Source organism: Ochlerotatus camptorhynchus, unplaced genomic scaffold (genome assembly GCF_037179485.1).
Source record: "Ochlerotatus camptorhynchus isolate MF236.1 unplaced genomic scaffold, CSIRO-AGI_Acam_v1.1 ptg000041l, whole genome shotgun sequence".
Taxonomy (NCBI): domain Eukaryota; kingdom Metazoa; phylum Arthropoda; class Insecta; order Diptera; family Culicidae; genus Ochlerotatus; species Ochlerotatus camptorhynchus.
Genome location: NW_027040532.1, coordinates 1,720,207 through 1,742,772, shown reverse-complemented (window position 1 = coordinate 1,742,772; position 22,566 = coordinate 1,720,207). Strand labels below are relative to the sequence as shown.

The 22,566-nt window shown below is 37.6% G+C and overlaps 1 protein-coding gene across 2 annotated transcripts in view; it reads right to left on the bottom strand.

Annotated features, from left to right (window-relative positions):
- PsGEF (Protostome-specific GEF) overlaps positions 1–22,566 on the bottom strand; it is a 188,682-nt gene that overhangs the window by 3,597 nt on the left and 162,519 nt on the right. The window contains exons 18-20 of one of the 2 annotated variants that reach the window (XM_065236692.1): positions 14,315–15,026; positions 14,128–14,257; positions 13,914–14,046 (exon numbers count right to left, since the gene is read on the bottom strand). In XM_065236692.1, the coding sequence (XP_065092764.1) occupies positions 13,914–14,046; positions 14,128–14,257; positions 14,315–15,026 (975 nt within the window). Of the gene's footprint in view, positions 1–13,913; positions 14,047–14,123; positions 14,258–14,314; positions 15,027–22,566 lie in introns of those variants that run through there. The other variant, XM_065236701.1, reaches the window with a different exon arrangement.

Genomic DNA, 22,566 nt, shown 5'->3' with positions numbered 1-22,566 from the left:
GTTATGGAACGTCATGTACGATGGAGTGTTCAGGATAAGATTCCCAGTAGGCGTGAAAATTGTTGGTTTTGCCGACGATGTCACGCTGTTATTCGGTGGCCTCTCGTTGAGTAAGTACTACATCAACATTTACTTTCCTATCCCTAGTTACGGTAAATATAGACACACAAAAGAAAAAGTTTGCGGGTCATTGTGAGTTTAAGCGATTTTTTCATGTATATTGATTAAAGACCCTTTTTTTTAGTTTATACACATTTTCTTTTCAGAAAGCAAGTAATGGCGCTATAACCAGAATCCATATAAGAGTTAGTGCTCATGTCCCAACCACTCGAGGAAAATTAAGCATCATTTGACTTTTTTAGATTAGACCAATCATTTATAACAACGGAACGTACGGTACGAGATGTCCACGTTTCATCCATTTATTGGATTCTGAAGAATGTAGTTTCTGAATCATCTTGCCCCTTAAATGCTGTACAGTAGATATATGATGTATAAAATATACCAAATAGACAAGCAAAAGGATGGAGGTATATCTATCATTTTCCAGGATGCTTTCATGAGCTGGTTGTGTTGGTGTTAGATTAGATTAGATTAGATTAGATTAGATTAGATTAAATAAATGATAAAATCCGAGGGGAGCGTCACATCTAAATCTCAATTCTAGATGCTCGAAAAATCTAACACTAGCAAATCAATCTACGAAACACCTTCTTTCATTTCTCACATCTACTTGCATCGCGCATTATCTTTTTGCAGGAAATCTTCAGAATCGTCATCAATCTTCTTTCTATCTACTCAGCGTGCAAGCAGCTAACCACACAAAAATACATTCTTACTGCATCGTAGATACAGTCATTCTCCTTGAAAATATCTCGAAAAAATCAAAATATATCTCTTTGAATTTTTGATATTTTGTTTACAAAGCATTGTTTACTTTTTCCTGAAAATATCAGATAGCGATTGTTTGCGGTATGTGAGATATTCAAGTTTGAAAATTTGCAATTTTAAATATGTTTTTCCGAGTTTTATTCAAAATGTTTGTTTTAAACTTTTTTATTCCTTAGTAAAAGTTTTGTGTTTAGTGTAATTATATCGGGAAAAATAACCTGGTTGTAATTTGAAAAATAAAAATATATACGAAAAACAGTTTTTTACCAAATATTTCCTGTTATCCACATTGCTCGAAAACTGTAGGCTGTGGAACTTTGAAGTATATGGAAGAGTTGTTTATTTTGTCCAAGACGTCAAGTCTCCAGCACTTCAGAATAAAAAGTTGGATTTTGGTGCCATCTATCCGGTTGAGTATCAAACTATCTGTTGTTTTCAATTACTGGTCCTAATTATTGTGAGCAACTGTGCTGAAAACACCAAGTCACGGAAATGCTTCGTTTCGGAGCTATAAATTTTGTCCTACTAGATTGAATTCATGGCCCTTTGTGCAGTGTATTGTGGGTAAAGTCATCATTCGCTCGTTGGGAGTTATCTCGTTGGGCTACTTGTTAGGGGACGACACTCATTTAGATCCATTTTATTTCAAAAAAGACTTGACAGCGCTGCTATGGCATGTGAGCGGGATGGAAAGAATAGATCAGAATAGACAGAAGGATAAAAAGAGATGTTCAGGATATCTTGCCGACAATAGAAACTAAGCGATTGTTTCAGCCTCTAGTGGTGAATATGGGAACCCTCAAAAGAGTGATGAGGGCGAGTGGAACGACTCTCATCCGTTCCATTTTCTCGGATTTCACCGATTTTGATTATTATTGTTAGTTCTAGTAGATTTTATTGAATACATATATATATTGTATGTATTCAAAATTAAGAAAATCAAACAAATCCGATGAAATCTGATATATCCAAAACAATTGAAAATTATTTTATATACATCAATCACACCTCCTTCATATACTTGCATCTTAGAAAAGTAAAAATGCTACGAGTGTAAACATTTCGGTAAGGAAAGGTTAATATTGTTGTATACATAAAACTGTGATTGAAATTGTTGTATTAGAGATTTCACTTTATTATAATGGACCATTTCTGGAAGGAGATCGGAAAAGAAATTGGACTTGTTCCTAAGAACGTAAGGATAGTTCTAGAACGGACTAATTTTATTCATGGAGGCCTGGCCTTCCTCGACGATGACGCGATTGAAAGTATGCAAAGAGATGTCCAGCTGTTCCCAACAACCACAGGCCGGAACGAAGTTGAGTGGAAAAAGAATTTGAATTATTACGGTGATCTTAGCGAATTCAGGTTCACTAAGGGAGAGTGCAGTTCATTAAAGATGATTGCTGCAACCATCAGAAGAAATGGGATAACCAAGTTCAGTAGAAGTATGCTACGAAGTGTACCTGAACAACAGCAGCAAGCATCAACGTTGGCAGTGACAGAATCCAACCGGCGCCGGTGGTGTAGTGGTAAGCGTGACTGCTTTCTCACCCCAGTGGGTCTGGTTTCAATCCCAGCCGAGGTCGGTGGGATTTTTCTGAGGCATAACAATCTCTGGTCACGTCTTCCTTCGGAAGCGAAGTAAAGCCGGGGACCAAGGGACCAACGACCCATGTGTGTTTGAATGGGTGCGATCTCCTACGCAGGTGTGGAAGCTGCCTTCCTGCACATTCGATTGCCGTCAATGGATGACAATCGATTTCCGTCGGTGATTGGCACTAGATTGCGGAACAGAGACCGACGTTAAATAAAGGAAAGAAGAAGAAGGAGAATTGACAGAATCCGTAAAAACCAAAATTATGGATTTTTTCGAAAAAAAAGTATTATTAGCAATATTTAACTTAGGAAGCTTATAATTAGATGCAATTTATTTACATATACGGCACTCCAGAGAATGAAAATTGGCTTGCGGAAATACACGGTGCCAATATAACCATCTCTTACCATAATAGTGGTAGGAAAGCACTGGTGTCTTTCCCATTTTGCGGTACCATTATTATGATTCGTCCAGAGCCGACGGGAACATGGAAAGTGTAAAATTTTTATGCTCACATCCGTTCAAAGCACTTGTCTGAACCGAACTCCAAACAACCTAACCAAAACCGTGGAACAAAGCGGCCGTATTCCGAATATGATGAGCAAAATGCACAAAGTGTTCTCAACGAAGATTGTAGCATTGCAGAGGTACTTGTGGAAGAATGGATAGAGGCCGAAACATCAACTATGAACGATTCCAATAAAGAGGATGGATACAGCAAATACATTGAAGGCGGAAGTGGAATAGAGCATTACAGAGAAAAAGCTTTCAACAGTAGAAAAGAAGATGAATGCAGTGTACAAGAAGAAGAGAAGCAAAAACAGAACAGTGAGTCTCAGGAGGTAGCACTCGAAACTGTACATTCGATTTCAGCAAACTGGGAAAACGATGAGGACAGCAGAAAATAAGAGGCCAGCAGAAAAGAAGAGGCGAATGATGAAATTGATGTGGGAAACGTGAACGTGGAGTATCGGAAATCAGACCAGATTACTGGGCCTCAGAACGCAGCACTCGAGCCAATATCTTCGGTTGCATCATGCTTGCTCCTCAAAGCCAAACAGCAAAATCAGAATGTACCAAGGAGTACACAATCAAGTGATTTAAACTAGCTGAGCACTGCGACAAGACTGACCGAAGTGTTGCTAGTGAAAAGGCCAATACTTCCAGACCTATAGTCTCTCTTTTATCCAGGTGCGAGAATCGTGTGGGACCTCAACCACCCAAAGCAAGACGATACACATCCAAGGAATTAGACTATTTTACTTTCAAGTACAGATCAGCATATGAGTTTCAGCATGCGAATTCTACATCACCTACCGTTAAAACGTGCCAAAGGCATCTTCGTAAAATGACCTCTGGAGTTCAACCAGATGTTTAAGAATTTCCGAGTTTAAGAAATTTTTGAAGCTCAATAATCTTCCTAAAGCATTTGTCCTCAGCGAAGATGGGACTAGAATAACTGGTGGAGTTGGTTACAACATCAGCCGTGATACGGTTTATGGCTTGGTTCCACCAATGGACCAGAATGGTATGCCCATTCAGCATTGTGACGTAGGACTACGTCTGTGATTTCTATATGGGGGTACACTGTGTGAAAACCGAAAATGGAACATGTAACAAATTATGAAAGATTTTGAACGTTAATAACTCAGCTGCCCCTGGTTCAATTTCAATAATTTTATCACCAATCGATCAGAGATATGGCTACGCATCGATAACAATGCTTTCGAATGTCGATGTTCAACAAGAAACTATTGAAAAACTGGTAAATGTCCAGCATTGTCCAAAAGCGTCGAATTAACTAACAAATCCACCAATTACCTACATGTATATGCTGCTTCCCCAGCACAGTCGTCAGAGAGTAGTAAGTAGACGAAACAAGTCGAAGTGGCATTCGCCTCCGATCCTCGGGCGTGTGTGAATAGGGAGGATGGAATTGCGTAATATTTTGCACACTCATCGCTATATTCAGAACCACACGCTCCCAACGATCACACAAAATGTTCTCCAGAGTTGTTATCTTGTAACCAAACTTGGAAACAGGGAATACGCTCAAAAAATATATCACATGTGTAATGCATGAAATTCATGTTAATTTCACAAAGCTTTCCAAAAAAAAAAAAGTTGACGACAACCTAAAGAAATCGTTTATGGACTTTGTCGTTCAGTTTTTTCCTGGAAATTTTTGTTAAATAAACTAGAATTAAATAAAAAAGGTTTTTTTCCCAAACATTTTATAAAAAAAATTAACCCTGCAAGAAAATATAACATCCAGGGCCTGCCATTCGTCGTCTGGCTCACGTCGAGCCACGTCGGTGGTGTTAAGCTCATCTCCGGTCTGATGTACGATGAAACCCGAGGTGTGCCGAGAAAATGTGATCCGTGATGCCATCACTGAATACGCAGTAAACTACCAGCGAAAATGGTATTTTTTAATTTCGCTAACAAACCATATACAAAATGTTTATTGCCGCGAAAAATGACCCTATGCAAAATTTGAGCTCAATCGGACAAGATTTAGGGGTGGCGCAAACGCGTCATAGTTTGACTTTTTCACTCTCGAAAATCTCCCAAGGGAGGCGGGGGGGGGGGGGAGGGTACATGAAATTTCGGAAATCGAAAAAAAAAAATTTTTGATGCCAAATGTCTTAAAAATGCATAAAACGTCAAGATTTGGTGTTATCTCGAAAAAAAAAAAAAAAAATTTCTAAAATCGACTTTCTGGGATTTATGTTTGGAAGTAGTTAATGATAATGCATAGATTAAAACATACAATTCAAAACTATCAACGGATGAAGATCAAAAGCAGTGCATTTTACAATTAGTTGAAGATCATCGAAAAAATTATAAGAGTACCAGGAAATCTGATTTGGTGTAGCTAATAAGGAAATATATGGCTAAGTATAAAACAAGTATTTTTTCATCTTTTCAGGCAAATGTTCCTCTTGTGTAAAACTCATGATGGCCAAAAAAAAACAGATTAACTCAATTCAAGATATTTTTACAATTGATTTTAGGAATTTCTGATTAAAAGTTGTGGTTTTTCATATATTTTTGAATTTTTCGACCACCCTAATGAAGAATAATTGGTCCACCCTAATGAAGAAAAATTGGACCACCCTAGTGAATTATTTCGTATTAGATCCTAAATGGTGGTTTAATTCGATATATAAGCAGGTTGGAGACAATTGTGAACAGTTTTAGAAGCTGACTCATCAATCTTCTATATTCCATATAGAACTCATGAAAAAATTCTAAGTCCCAGAAAGTCGATTTTTGAAAAAAAAAAAAAAAATTTCGAGGTAACACCAAATCTCGACGTTTCATGCATTTTTTAGACATTCGGCATCAAAAAAAATTTGATTTCCGAGATTTCATGTACCCCCTCCACCCCCCCCCCCCCCTTGGGAGATTTTCGAGAGTGAAAAAAGTCAAACATTGACGCGTTTGCGCCACCCCTAATCATGTCCGATTGAGCTCAAATTTTGCATAGGGTCATTTTTTGAGACAATAAACATTTTGTATATGGTTTGTTAGCGAAATTCGATGGTCAAATTTTTCCCATACATTCATTGGCAGTCTAATACGCAGCTGCCTACACGCCATCATCATCTTCCAAAACCTGTACTACCATCGGCCACCAACATTTCAGGGCCACCAAGATTTAATTTTCTGAACATTCTAAAATTCATATCAAAAGGTTCTTTTCAGGGCAAACATAGTCATACTAAAGAGTTTAAACAGAGAGAACACAAGCTCCTGCTGCAGTTAGCAAAAATATTATTATCATTATTAATTTATTGTTTATTAAAATAAAAAAAAAAATATTTATTATTTATTATTTATTTATTTTATATTATATAATTATAATAATATAATAAACATAATATATATAATATAATCTATATAATGTATTATATAATTAAATATAATATTATATTTTTATTATCATAAATTATTTATTTACTATTTACTTACTATTATTTATTATTTATTAACACGTAGTCCTACGTCATCATTGCGTACAACCTGATTGGGCTGTCCCTTGTAGTTTTTTTGTAGCAACATCTCCAAAGAAGGTTATTGAGTACTTAAGGCAGTACAACATTGGTCGTAATTTGTATGTAGTAATGGCCCAACCCCTCAAATCTGGTTCGAGAGCGTTTTGCCTGATGTTTACTTGTTCTGATAATAAATTTAAAACGGAAAACATGCTTCGAAGATGGGCTTATACAGAAGAGAAGTGTTCAAAAGCTGGGATTCAGATGGTTTGTCGAGCGTCCGATGGAGACGCACGGTTAGTTCAATCTTGTTGCGAAAGATGGATATACCTTCCATGAACCCAAACCCATTTGGCACGTGGTATGCAAGCAAATACTTGACAAAAAGTATCTGCATTCAGGATTCTACTCATCTTATAAATAAGATGAGGATACGTTTAATGAAAGTCGAGAAGCTGCTTATTATTGGTAACTATAATCAATAACAATATTTTGGTTTGATGGTATCACACAGTTTCTTATTATTTTTTTATTTAGGTATGTATACGATTTCACGAGCACATTTGCTTGAGCTGCTAGCATTGCCTAGAGACCAGAATGGGTTGTTTCCTTCTGATCTAACTTCAACGGACAAAATGAAATTCAAACCTGTTGAAAAGATAACGCAGCCCAGGGTCATAAGATTGTTACGTGACAGTTTTTCCGAAGCAAAAGGCATCGCAACATACTTGGAATTGATGATGAACATCATGCGATCTTTCATGAACATCGACATGACTCCCGAAGATAGATTGTTTAACGTGTGGTAAGGACAAAAACTTAACATTTCAAGCTAAACATTGCATTAGGTCCTAAGTAACATTGATCGATTCTCTTCATCGACTTTCTCTTTCGTTAATAACTTTGTCGTATTAGATGCTAGATAACAGCTAACAGTCGAAAGGTACAGTAGCAGCACCTACCCCACCCGTGTCCCCTCGAGATCGTCAAGTCGACGATGACAGGAGCACATATCGTGGTAGGGGTAAACAATAGTTGCAATTTCCAAACCTACGACTGGATGCCTTCCTTCAAATAACAACTGAAGTGCGGTAAAAATCGGTAGAACTGTTTCAAACACACAGTTGGTACTTGAGCGGGTCGGTTTTCATCTCTTTTTGCCAGTGGTGGCGGGGGGACACACCCCTCACCATCCCTTTCCAAAGGGGGAGTTTGGTAAAGAGAGATGAAAAAACCGATTTGTACCTTCCTTAAAAGTTGTCCTAGCTCGCTACTCTGATATCTATATGCAATGTTCACACTACCGTACTCTAACGGAACTATCAACTCTATGCGTTCATCTACTCCATCTATCGTATAAAAATTACCACTACAGTCTGTTATTTGAAATTAGCATCTTCAACTATGTAAATCGTTGACTTCACGTAGAAGTAATACTAAAACATATAGTCAAAGCTTCTTTTATCGATCTGTGAGCTGAAAATACCTGGGAATGTCCTTACACGCTAACTTGAAAGTACTCATTAATGAGTAAAAAAAGACCCATTTTGAAGAAAAGTGGCTTAACTCATTAATGATTAAACAATTTTACCCATTAATGAGTATCTGTTACCCATTAATGATTAACAATTACTCATTAATGGGTAACAGATACTCATTAATGGGTAAAAAATTTACTCATTTAATGAGTTAAGCCACTTTTCTTCAAAATGGGTCTTTTTCAACCATTAATGGGTACTTTCAAGTTAGCGTGTACATGACCGTGGGGATACAAAGGGAAAGTCGACGAAGAGAATCTGTCAATGTAACTTAGGACCTAATGCAATGTTCAGCTTGATTTCTATAAATAACACAAATGGTTAAGTATTGTAAAAACGGAAAGTAAAGAGTTAAACTAATTTAATTTCAGGTGTGGACTTTTCTTTATGAGAGCTTGGTGAAGCTGGTTTGTTTCGAAGTACAAGAATATACAGCATTGTATTACCACGAACTGCTATTGGAGCATGATTAATTTCACAATTCTCTGTCGTGAGAAAGGCTATGATTTTGATGTAACATTGTTACAAAGCCAAATGTGCGAAAGTTTTTTTTTGTTCTGCTCGATCTATTATGTCTACGGTGGTTAATTTCAATATGCAAACGTTCGAGTCAAGGCTAAACAGGATAGAAGCAAAAATTGATATAATGTACAAACAAAAAGATAACTTCACTTTTCCGAGGTTGAAGAACATTGAAACAAACAGCAAGGAGTTACAGTTACCTACAAACTCACAAATAACTTATATTGTTCAGAATGCTAAGATCGAAGCACAGAACTTGTTGAAATCCTTAGGGATAGCACTATCCATTGATTCATTTGAAGAGTGCATATACATACGAAATCCTAAAAACAAGTGCGGAAATTTTGAATTCGTTCCAGTCTCGATGGAGTTAAACGAAGATCCCGTTGATGAAGGTGGTTTATATGATTGTGAAGATTTGTTCTCAGACACAGGCCTACGATTACAAGTCAAAACCGCTTCGGGTTTCAGTCAACGGAATTCTTTTAAAATCCGCAATAAAAATGGTAATATCCTACACGTAAAAAAAATCTACTTTTATATGGATGCTGCAATCGGAAGCTGAAAAAGTTTCACCGGATAGGTTACACAGATTTCATGATTCAACCACAAGTGATTCATTTCAGCTAACGTTCAAAAACACAATCTTAAGCGAAATTACAATTGGTGAGTGGATTCTAATAGCAACTACCAGTGGATTCCTGGTGTACAAAATTTATAATTTCGCGTATTTGAGTGGAAAAGAACATCTGCTCCCGTTCATATACCAAATGGAGTTGAAGCAAGAGGAATTGGCGTTAAAGGAACATTTTTTTAACTAATTCCTTTCGATGAAGACTACATCGTTGAATTATTGGGAGATAGTGATACTATCTGTATAGCCATCGAAAATTACAAAACGCATCTTCAAAAACCTTCGCTAAATGCAGGTTTGATGCTGTTCGACGAGAATAGGTAGAGTACATAAAATCATACGTAAACTAATCTGCTGTGAACTCTGTGATAAATAAAGAAAAAGATAAGGAGGGAGAGAGAGAACAAAAATCCTATGTAGTTTCATTGTCATGATCAATAATTATTCATTTTTATATGGTGACATGGTGTAGCGAATGTTGGGGTAAATCAACTCCCTGGCAACTTGACAACTTCAGTATATTTCCAGTGTACCCCGACAATTTGGTGCTGGTGGTTCTGTCAAACTCACAAATTTCAGAAGTGTTATCTGAATAGGGCGAATTTGGAAATGATGTACAGTAAATAAAAATAAAATTTAAAATTCATCTTATTTTCGCGCGTCCACTGGTTTGGACACGTGACGTCCGATGTAAAAATTAACATTAGCAACATACGAACTACAGTGATGCCAGCGAGAAATGTCGTTATGATTCTCAGTAGTACATAATCAATACAATACGTAATCAGTATATGAAACATTTTTTGTTTAATTTGGTGTAGCGTTTGTATTTGAGCAGTTCATAACGAAAAGCTTACACACACGGTTTCAATTCGTTTGAATTTATTTCATTTCACCACGAAAATCATAAATTCGCTCTTTTCATATATAGCATTCTTGCTTGCTGTTTGACATCCACACATCGTGAAACAAAAAGTTAGTTTCCCATAGAGAAATACCATTGCGGCGGTGAAGGATAATCCCTTTGTTTACGTCATGTGGCGACATCTACTATTTGCAAGTGGGTACGTGAAACTAAGGTTATCCTTCATCTTGCCAGGGACTTGGGGTAAATAGGACAGCACCCCAGCGCAGAGACTCTCAAAGGCAGCCCCTAACCAAAACGAATCACTTATGGTATGTAGGGCTTCACGCGTCAAGCCGGATGAATCTGGGAAATGATAAAAGCAACATTGAAAAAATTTACGATCTCCCAACCAAGCCCAGCCCACGTACTTACTTAATACCTGACGATGATCCGCTGTATCAATTTAATATCCCGCTGCAGCGGGTCGTGCTTCATACGATAGATTTAATTTTTATCTTTTTACCTCTATTCATATCCAATTATCCAGACAAGCGTCACAGTCTGACTGCTTTGTCTGGCTCTATATATCCGGCCTGGCTTAAAAATCCTTCCGTCGTAGGTGCCCTGGTACTTGCCTAAACGAAAAGAGAAGTCTGTGCCTCTAGTTGTCCAAATCCACCGAATCCAGCCGGTTTCACCACTTTAAGGAAGTTTGCCTTATTAACATAGATGAGTGGATGTATTTAATGGTGGATAAATATCAAAAGCTGATTAAATAAAACATAAATGACCATTTTAAACATTTTACCGGTCCAATTAAAAAAGTCACAGAAGATTGAATTCAACACTAACAGGGTTTATAGCAGCAGTGCACGTAGCCTGTTATACACTTTCCCGCTCAGGGGTGTAAATAAACTTGCATACAGCGCAGTCTGGCAGTGCTTATGTTTTGTCTGTTACATTCTTATCCACTAGATAGTGTGACATCACATTTGCTGTTGTATTGTAATGAAGGAAGAAAAGAGATGGTTAAGTTTTCCTCACCATACCAGTTGATATTTATGAAAAATAGGCAGTTTTGGCGTGGGGACACGCCCTTAATAGCTAAATAATACTTTGCTGCCAAACAGCTGTTGTTTTGCTTTCCGAAAACTCCTGAATTGGTCGACAAAAAAATCGAACAAATCTGACACTTAAGTTTTTAGAGATGTAAACCGATATTATTCGATATCAAGGAGATGTCAACGTACATAAAACGGATTTATCGATATTATCGGATATTTTAGATTTAATTCAGTTCTTCTAATTGAATGAGATAATTCTCAATAAAGTTTTAGGATGTGAATGCTATTTATTAAGGTTAAATTTTTAGATAGCTTTAGATTATCTGGAAGAGTCGTTCCCCTCGGATGACGGTGGAAATTTTCACCATGAAGCATAGGAAATGGAAAATATTTTCACCTTTCCTGATTAATTTATCCACCGCAGGTGCTTGAAATCATCATTCACGTGGAATATTTTGTTTTCTGTATTGGGTTTGCAGTTTTTACGGCTGGTGCTTCCATATATTTTTGATGAGAAAAATTATGATACATAAAATTGTCCCAGCGGTTATGATGTTCCGGATTTTTAATGTGTGATTATTTCAGTTGTAAATTAGTTCAGATTTGTAGATAATCGAAAAATAAGAATATCCCGATGGAAATTTGCAAGTTGTGCAATAAAATGTACGTTATTTTTTTTTGAAAATCGTCATTATGATGTAAACAATTGGATTGGATGACATTTTCCCTCAAAATAGGCTAGCGCACTCTACATTAATGGTGCTTGAAAAGCACCTATAGACAGAGATGCATAAAAATAAGAAAGGAATGTCTAGATGTCGTTTATGTGGATATTCACATTCTTATCTTTAAATTCTTTCAACTCGCGGAGCGGAATAAATAAACTAAACACAGCAGAGTTTCTTCGAGTACTACTTTACATAAAAGCAGGTGTTTGGTTTATTCAGACGGTTTATATAGGTAGCTTTTCGTGTAGTTTACAATCTATCTTTGTTGCACACTTTCGTTCGTCTCACTGGGAGGTTCGGACTATTTCGCCGAATAGGATAGAACTCCTACAATTCTCTTCCCTTTAGTTAATGCTTAACATTAAAATTCAAAACTAAAATTCAACTCGGGAATGTTACTTCAAAAATAAACAAAATCATTATTCTTATTGATAATTCTGCTTCTTTTCGAACGCCTGGTTATAGAAGGCGTTGGCGGCATCTTACGCTTGCTTGGTCTTGCTTTCGGATCCAAAACTTCATGTTGCTGATAAGGGCGATCATCTTCAAACAACCTCTGCGTAGAAATCGACGGCGAAGATCGGACGGGCGCATCAAAGATGTTAGAATCCGATGCAAATCCGTAAAAATCTTCACCACTGGGTTGAGTTGTTAACTGTTGGTTTGCTGCGGTTTGATCTTCAGGTGGTTTTGGAGAGTCTCGATCTATCAAAATCATAGAAGCTGTCTGACGTAGAGAGTCTTCAGCCAAACGTAATTGTTGTCGGTGGGCTGAAAACAAGCAACCGCCGAGTGAAACCTTTTTTTTCCTTACGGAATACCGCTACTTCCGACCAAAATCTGGCTCGGATCGGGGAACAGCACCACGGTTCCACTCAAATGGTCACAGCAACCAACAACAGCAACCTAGCAGCAACCAGTTTCACAGCAGCAACTAGCAACACCTCAACAGACCTCTGTAAATCGTCCGTTGTGCTTCTGTAAACGGCCGAATTCCTCCGTCAATTTTTCTTCTTGCCGTTCAGCAGCCAGCAGCACCGAAAATCGGTACAAAACTTCCAAATTCCGGTTCCAGATTCCTTGCGGATCAATCTTTCACAATATTACACTGCATAAGCAAATAAACAGCCGGTAAAACAACACCACCGGACCTGTTTGGCACAAAAAAGACAAAAGCCTAAATTAGCACTCTCTTAAAATCACTTTTTTTTTTTCTTCATGAAAAACACTCCGCTTTGTTCCGACAAAATCTGCCGAACAAAAGATGGCCTTTTCAGCAGCAGCTCAAAAATGGTTTCACAAAGCGGCACAAACAAAACGCGTAGCTCGCTTTTCAGATTTCTTACCGCTTGGCTCTCAACTCCACGGATTTCGCGTTCCACCAAAATCCGGCGGGATCAGCTGCCACTTCACTTTTCACTGTTAAAAAAAAACGCCACTTTAAATTCGTACGCCACTTTAAATTCTTTCAACTCGCGGAGCGGAATAAATAAACTAAACACAGCAGAGTTTCTTCGAGTACTAATTTACATAAAAGCAGCTGTTTGTTTTATTCAGACGGTTTATATAGCTACCTGTGTAGTTTACAATCTATCTTTGTTGCACACTTTCGTTCGTCTCACTGGGGGGTTCGGACTATTTCGCCGAGTAGGATAGAACTCCTACAGTATCCACATAAACGACTTCTAGACATTACTTTCTGAGGATAAAATGGATGTGGGATGAGGATGTGTCGATCCCCCTGGTTGGAGGTATGAGAATAGGATAACGTCACAACTAAAAATCAGTTATCCGTCTGAAAATTGTGTCAAATTATCTTTGAAATTTCATAGTTAAACAACTTCAAACCCACCCCCATCAGCAATCAATGACTGTAGTTGTTTGTAAGCGTGAATTGACCTTTCTGACGTGTGTAACACGCACACTTGCGTAATCCCATTTTCAAGTGCAAAGTTTGTGATCCTCACTTTCGTTTCAGTTTGTTTGTTATTGTTGGTTTGTTATTGTTATCCTCACTTTCGGACCATCAATACTCGTGCGCATAGAATGGACCATAGTTGAATATTTTATCATATAGTCTAGACTTACATTATCTTTCCGAGGTGAGTTCATCCGGCTTGAGTCCGAATGGGAAGTAGGAACATCGTCACCGCTGTCTCGTGACGAGCTTAAGAGTCCATGAAGAGTGTTCTCCGAGTTTCGTCGCGACAAAAAGTTGAACCTATGAGACGAGGGATGGGAATAAAGAATCGACTATGTAGTTTCATGTTACGGAATAAGCCCCGAGCGCGTGGGTACCTACAATTTGGAAGTCTTGGATTTGTTGAAACTAGCTGTATGTTTCAGGTGGGAGCCGTTTTGATTCAGTTGAGTCATGCAGTAGACTTTCTCGCGCCTCGCCAAACGCTCCAGGTCCGATAGAGTCTTTTCTTCTGTGAATTTTGAATAAAATGATGGATGTACTCACATGGCGAATCAGATCAACCTACCTCGATCCACAGACCCAAAACTGTTCCAGGTAGCTGGATCTTGAGCTTTTCGCCGATTGGGCGTAGGTGTATCCATCTTTGAATTGTTTTGCTGATATGATGAGCTCGTTCCGTTTTTCAGCGGCTGGCTGCTGCTGGTGCCCGGAGAGTTGGAATGGCTGGAACTGGGTTGTGGCGCTTGATTGCTGTTGAGATTGTGCTTGGCCGCTGCCGCCGGAATACTGTTGTAGCTGTTCACCCGGGTGATGATCCGATTCATGATGATATCCTTCCCGCTCATCCGGTGGTATGTGGAGAGGTCTTGCCCGAGAATCGAAGTCAGATCCGGCGTCGCGCTGTAGCTTATCAGATCTTCGTCGCCGAGAATATCGTGATTCAGCGCCAAACGCATTTCCAGCTTTGGACTGAGCCCGTATAGGGGTGGTGGTGGGGCGGTAGACGGCGGAGGAGGCAACGTGAGGATCGGCGCAGCACCGGAGCTCGCCCCGAAACGACCGATAGCGCTTGCAGAGCGCATCCCGATGTTCGGGAGCTGCACAGATGCAGAGCATCTGTCAGCAGCATTCCCATAGCTTTCTTCGGGTGTGGTCGTCTTCACCGTCTCCCTCGTTTCCAGCTGAGGAGTCGACAACGGCGTTGTACTTACTGAGTCGGATTCGGTGGAATCTTTTAAGTCCACATAATCCAGACGATTTCTTTCCACAGCTTGCCCCTGCCAATTTATCGGAAAGTAAATTACCCGCTAATTATAAATTATCTACGGAATCAACGAACGGTTACATGGGTAGCAACGGCTAGGTCAGATCTGTTTGTGTTTTTTGGCTTTCTTGCATCAGAATCGTAAAACAACGAACGCGCGAATACACATACACACATCTAAAGGTTACTGTTGGAAACAATTACTGCTGTTGGTCATCGTTCACATACATCAAGAGTGGAATTTGTAAAGAAGAAACTCAAAGCTATTTTGTAAAGATAATAATGAACTATGAACAGAAAAAAAGATTATCACAAATGTTAAAATATGTACACACAGGAAATTTTTTATTATTACCAGTTGAAGCCAATCAAATATATAGCATTTTTTTTAAAATTTTGTTTCATACAAATCTGAAGGAAAATCGGAGTGGAGCTCGAAAATTCCAATTTAAAGACGTGGAAATTGACGAAAAGAATTGAAATGTGAATGAGAGAAAACTTCCTGACACAGGTAGGTACTGCAGCGGATGATTGTTACTCACGTCATTTGATCGTGTTTGGGTGCGTTAGTGTCTACGGATTCAAAAATGAGAGGTGAAAAGCAGAGATAATGGGTGGTCAATATTACTGCTACGAAAGCAAATTTTCAATGGATTGTTTCTTTTTTTTCGTTTTGCATAATTTTGAACAGAATTCAGGAACCAAACGGTTAATGCTTAATGCGAGTTAAGCCATGCTAATGAAGTTAGTGCTTAGGCAGGAACATCTCATACATATCACGATGGGAATTGAACTTTTTTCGAAGACTGTGATCTTGTATTTCAAAGTCTGATATCCTGATATATTTTTTGTTCTTAATCTTAGAATCATGCAAATGCTTTTTTATGTCCAAGAGCTTGAAATGTTTAGAATGGTGTTAGGGTGAAAGTTCGTGGAATCCAGTCAGTTCACCTTTTCACTGACACTGATCTTGCCATCCAGAAGTCATACAGATCTGAACATTAAATGAGATGCTTGCTTGTTTGTAGCAGACCTATAGATTCATTTTGAACTTTGTGCATTAAGTAGATCGTCAGAGGTGTGCCCGTGAAAATGCAAAGTGGCAAAACAAAGTGTACGGAAATGGATTCCGTCAATAGTGCCCTTCAAGAAATGTTTCATTTCCGGAATCGTAATTTTTATTCATTAACCTTCAACTCGAATAGTTCCCCTAATCCGAGGTCTCAACAATTACTCGAAGTTCCAGAAAAAAATCTATTGACAGCGTCGTAGTGAGGGTTTGATTTACCCTAGGAAAACCATGAAAATGACGTCTTCCCTTTCCAATTAATTAAATCAAGTGTCAGGTTACAAAATAGAGACAGTCGTGGATTCTTGATATTGAGCATTTATAGCTCAAAACGGCTCGACTCTTTCCGATTTGAATGGAACATTGCACATGTGTAGCTCCCTAAGATTACGTTAAAATATGACTACTTTTAGAGCATACGTTTTTAACAAGGGCGTATGAAGATAATACATTTTGTTTTAAAATCGCTACTTGAAAATGGTTAATTAGATGAAAAAAAACGACGATTCAAAAGAAGTTGTAGTGGCTTAGACGAACTCTAATAAAAATACACTGAGAGAAAAAGTCATTTTAAATCCATTAAAAAAAAAGTTGATTTTATTTTTTTCTTTTTGTGTGTGAAGAAAACTGAAGTTATGTCCTAAAGTTTGATGTGGTAGAGAATGAAACATGGAAAATGCTTAAATAAATTTTTTAGATTTTTTTGTTCCTAGCATGTTTAGCTATTAAATTAGCTTTAAGCACTTTTTCCCAGGTCGTTATCAAGCTATTGCGAATTTCAAACAGCAGAACATATTTTTTACATTATTGTAGACAAGGTCATATTGTTGAAAGTAACCAATACAAATACATTCGATTGAATTAAATTTCACTTTTTTCATGTTTGAATATTATATCATAAGTGTCAGTCTCAGGGCATCGAAATCAAAATAAGTTTCTCGTAGTGTATGGTTAATATGTGTCTATCGTACTGGTCAGTTGTGTGTATATGACAAACACAAGCAGGTTTATTTCAAATTCTACTAGTGTCTGAAACAATATTTACTTATTCTTCATACATAAATGTCATCAACTAACAATTACAAGGATGATAGGTACCATTGCACTGGTTTACTTACTTGCTATAATTCTTTGCCAATTCAATTCAGTTTCCGAGCTTTCCAAGGTCAACAAGCAAATCATATGTTAAACATGGATAAAAAGTTCAACAACTGTTGTAAGCCCCTACCTAAATCAAAAAGTGTAGTTCAGATGTTACAAGGCTAACAGATGGTGTAATTGAAAATCTTCATTCCTTTGGTTGTATACAATCATTGGACAGTTACATGAAAATTTGCAGTAGAGGCCGTCTTCAAGTTTATTGTTCGCAATCAACCCCCAAACCATCGAATGATTAAATGGAGCCAGATATGGAATAGCCTTCTATCAGCGGTGTGCAATCAACCAGACATTGTGGATATCATCCCGTGGGTTACGTCTCTGGCTTCGTCGACTTCTGTCGAGTATGCTGTAAATAGAATCAGTTTGTCCCACAATATTAAGACATTCAACAATGGCATAATTGGAATTCATGCATCATCTATTACCGCGAAGAAAATGAGAAGGAAATCATGGATGTGTGGCGTATCCGACACAGACTATCAAATCAGTTACGTAACTGGCACTTCATCATACACTATCCATTCGTCTCACGTCTCTTTTCGTTTAATTCTGAGCTAAACTTGGCATAAACAGTGAAATCGTTTACAAACTTGTATACAATATTGCTAATTTATGCGATATTGCGCTTAAATTTACACGAAATATCGCGTAAAATTATGCCAAATCTAGCGTTAATTTTATGTGCACTATATCTCGCAAAAATTTACATGAATTTTTCGAACGGTGTTGGGTAAAATGCCCACTTATAGAAAAACAGCGATAACGGCGCCGGTGGTGTAGTGATAAGCGTGATTACCTCTCACCCCAGCAGGCCTGGGTTCAATCCCAGTTGGCGCCGCCGGGATGTTCTTGAGGCATAACATCTCTGATCACGCCTTCCTTCGGATGGGAAGTAAAGCCGTTGGTCCCCGGTTCATGAGTTGATGGGTCGATAGGTAGGGTCCAGGTGTGGGAGCTGCCTTCCTGGCACGTCGGTAGCATTGGTGCTCAGCACGGAAAACAAGATCGACGGAAAAAACAAACCAAAGAAAAAAAAAAGAAAAGAAAAACAGCGATAACTTTCCCTCAGATGCATTTTCCGGCTAACGGGTTGTATTTGTTTTTAACTGGAGGTTTCACAAATAATTCTTGATCATAAAATCATATATTGACCTACTGGTTCCCTTAAAAAATAGTATTTTGTGCAAAATATGACACACACAGATAAAAATTCTGAATTTTATTTGTGATGTAAACATTCATTCACGTAAACTTGTATTTCATCTCACGCAACCGAGCAACTTGCAAACAATGTTGTTTACAAAGATGGGCTTTTGTATACAATATTTGCTACATTGCATGAAATGTGTTAGAACTTAAGATGATATATAATGTAAACGTATATGATATGTGACGCTCCATTTATGTGCATTATATTGAACAGAAATGTACACTACTTTTTCGAATTGTGCAGTTGTTAAAATCGTCGACTGAAAATTAAGCTTTTAACAGAATATATCGCAAAAATTGAGCGAATTCGCTTTTCGGATATTTTTTAGATGTTTTACTTAATGAATCACAGTTTAACACTCTAATGAGACCTTATTTCTGATGTAACATAAAGGAATAATCATCAGGTGTCAGATCATCATAAATCAGGCGTTTTGCCTCGCTATCATTTTGGAACCAATTTATAAAAAACCTTGAAAATCATGAAAATTCATCGTTTTGTAGTTCGAAATCAATTGATCTTCGTAGAAAACATGGTAATGCACCATACACCATTACTTTCTTCTTGATTTTAGTTTCCATACGCCAGCAATTGACGATTTTGCTTAAACGGTGCGTTTTGCACCATCCTACCCTAAATATAATTTCAGTATGGTAGACAACCAAACGCGATAGTTTACTATCTGTCCGAAAGAACCCCACTTAAACCGTCGGCCTACGTTCTTACAGATGGATTAAAGCGGCACTCCTACTCCTACTACTGGAGTGAAATCCATAAAGATATTGACCTCAGCTTTAGTACGACCAAAATAATATTTTCGGCAACCCAAATTGAAACACTATTTTCACTGGATTTTCTTACGAAAACACTTCGCTGAATGCATGCAAACAATTCTTTATGCTTTCAGCTTCAATTTGATTATATTTTTACCACTGAGAAAAAGCAATCTAGCAGGGTTTTCTTGAAATGAAACACACGCACTACAAATTGTAGCTGATTTCGAGTTGCCGATAATAGAACAGCAGATTTACATGCAGTTCAAATGGAACGCTTGCCGAAGAAAAACTGGTTGCCGACAATACTCGCTCTCAGTAGAGAAGATTGGAGCTTTGTAAAAGCGTTTCAAAACAGTTTTCGACAATTCTTTCGACTGAAATTGTTAGAGCAGCTGGCAGCAAAAGATTGTAAACAAACCAATACTGCATATGTGTGCGTTCCTTAGAGAAAAAGGCTATAGAAAGAAGGTCGCTGCTTAGGTTGCCGAGAATACGTAAATTCCCCTAGTGAATATTGTAAAATTTAACTGAAATTTACATTTTTTGTACTATTTTCCATACACACGAGAAATCCTTCATTTTTAACGCCGTCTATCTTTTAAGTCGAATAATTTGCAAGTTTTGAATAAGAGTTCCCAATATTTTGGGTCGATACAAGCGAAATATTAGCCAAAATAGTGAAAATTACCATGATTTTCATAATCCGGTTTCTCAAAAAGTAGCAAGTATTAGCAAAAAGTTGTTTAGCTTCTGAAATGTACCATTTATCATCAATCAAAGGTGAAAGTTTACCGAACATATTATTTTATATATTTGAGATATCTGAATTCATAGACTACAATGTTTATTCAATTAGCGTTCGCCAATGCACGGCTTGCTGGCTGCGTGCGATGGAAACGATGGAATATGTCTCTTATGTTTCGCAGGCTGCACGTTGGCGAACGCTGGTACTAATGTATGCACAAAGCTTCTTCATGCATAGTAATTCATAGTAATTATTTTTGTTTTAATTCTTACAACTACCTGTTATCTTGCAATGTCGATGATTGCAACAGTATTTTCACGGGTCCTGGAAATTGCTCTTTATCGGTTTGAAGAAACTGTTTCTGCATTGTCATCACTGGGTCAGAGGTCAGCAAAAGTCGATGGAATACGTCTCGTCTACGTATTTCTCTTGTATCGACCCAAAATATTGGGAACTCTTCATCAAAACATGCAAATTATTCGACTTAAAAGATAGACGGCGTTAAAAATGAAGGATTTCTCGTTTGTATGGAAAATAATACAAAAAACGTAAATTTCAGTTAAATTTTAGAATATTCACTATTTCTTTGTTATTTGAAGACCTAGAACTTTGAGTTTTTCGGCATTTTTATATATTATTTTATGTTCTACAACTTTGCCGAAGACAGAAAATCTCTATCATGCGAAATAAGAAAGTTAGTATCGCAGCACCATCTATGCGGGGTAAATTGGAACTAATTTCCATAACCAGATGAACGTGCATGTTAAACAGAGAAACTTTGCCAAAGACATCAATTCAATATAATGCAAACCCAATGCGCTAGAGGTTTTGTCTTGCTAATTTCGGTTCCTGGCCCAGTGTGAATGGATCGACTGAAAGAACTGCTGATGAAAAACAATGAGGAGGACCACACAATAGTTGCTGCCGAGTAAACAGACGATCGCGTGACACACATTGCGAGTGGTCTGCTTCTGCCGACAGCCGAGTGAACACTGACGTAAATCTTATGCTAAACAACTAAAACAAATTAGTTTGATATGTAATCGTGCTACATTCCCTAGTTCTAATGATGTACCCACAATATAATATTTGAATGATCTGAGTTTCTATGAAATAAACCTAAAGCTAAATAAAATCCAACGTTATTTGAAATTGAATTCTAATAAAATGCTGTTCCTTTTCTACACGTAACAGCCCGGTACGACAGATACAGATAGCATTCGATAGCTTTGGTCGCATCTAAAATGAAACGGATAAGTCTGATAGGTGATGTCTGAAAATGAAATGTTTGTTATTTAGATTTCAACTATGGAAAATCATAACTTATATCCGAAAAACGTCTAAAATTATTTTAAAAAAAATTCTGCTTTTGAAATCCGTAATAAGTTGGGAAACGCTTGGACTTGGCTTATTTAATGGAAATTACGCGTAGAAACCATGTTTGGAATTATTTTACTCACAAATGTGTGATTTTAATCTGTTACAAAATTCGATACAAAAAAATAATGTAGGGGAAATGGATGTAATGTGAATCTGTGATTGGACCCATCGCTAAAAATCTGCTGTTTATCAATTTTATCAAGATATTTTTAGTCGCTATTGAAAATTTAGTCAATTGCTGAATTCATGTATGGGCCCAAATTAGGGGCATTTAGGCCGACATTACATTCATTTCCCCTATATAAAATCATTTATCCATTTGTTACACTTTACTTGACAAGACATAACTTCAGCTTTCTTCACACAAAAAACAAAATGAAAAATTTTGTATGTTCATCGAGATAGTCAACTTTTTTTTTAACACCGTGGATTAAAATTGATGTTTTCTTTCAGTGTATTTTTTCTTAAAGTTCGTTTCAGCTCCTGCAACTTCATCGCGAACATTGTCTTGATCAACGTTTTCAAGTTATAATACTTTTTGAACATTTTTCTTTTTCTTAACACTCCCTATTATGTTTTTTCCTTTAATTTTTTTTTCTATAATCAGTTGCTGATCTGGTCGACACCATGTCCAGGATACGATTCCTAGTTCCTCAGCGAGTTCAATAAGACAGAAAAGAGCCTGCAAGAGCTGCATCTCATGCTATCTAGTTCTACGTCCCTGTTATTTGCCGCTGACAAGTTGTTCCGAAGCCACGTATAACCAACATGGGCCCTCAGCGTCCCATCATTCGTCTCATCGTTGAGTTACAGCTCTGAACCTGGCTATTGACCACGAAAAGGCTTGCCAATGCACATCAAAAATCGACTTCATTCAAAGATCTTTTATCTCAAACCAAAGGAAGACAATCCGTGCAAGCTCTACCACAAATCAGACTAGTTGATGGTGGTCTTCGTCAAGCGAACCGTCAGCAATACATCAACACATGTCAAGCTGCTTTTAGATTCAATTGGCTAAACTTGGTGAGTTCGTTCCTTGTTGTCCATTTTTATCATTTCAAACCCCCTGGTAAATCAGCTTTTCGTGGTGCGTTACTGGAATAGGATCTACTGCATCGAATCCTAGTCCTGACAATTGCAAACTAGGAGAACAGGATTTTTTCAGTAATCAAAAGAAAACATTTTAGCCCTTGCCCAACGAACAATTTTCAC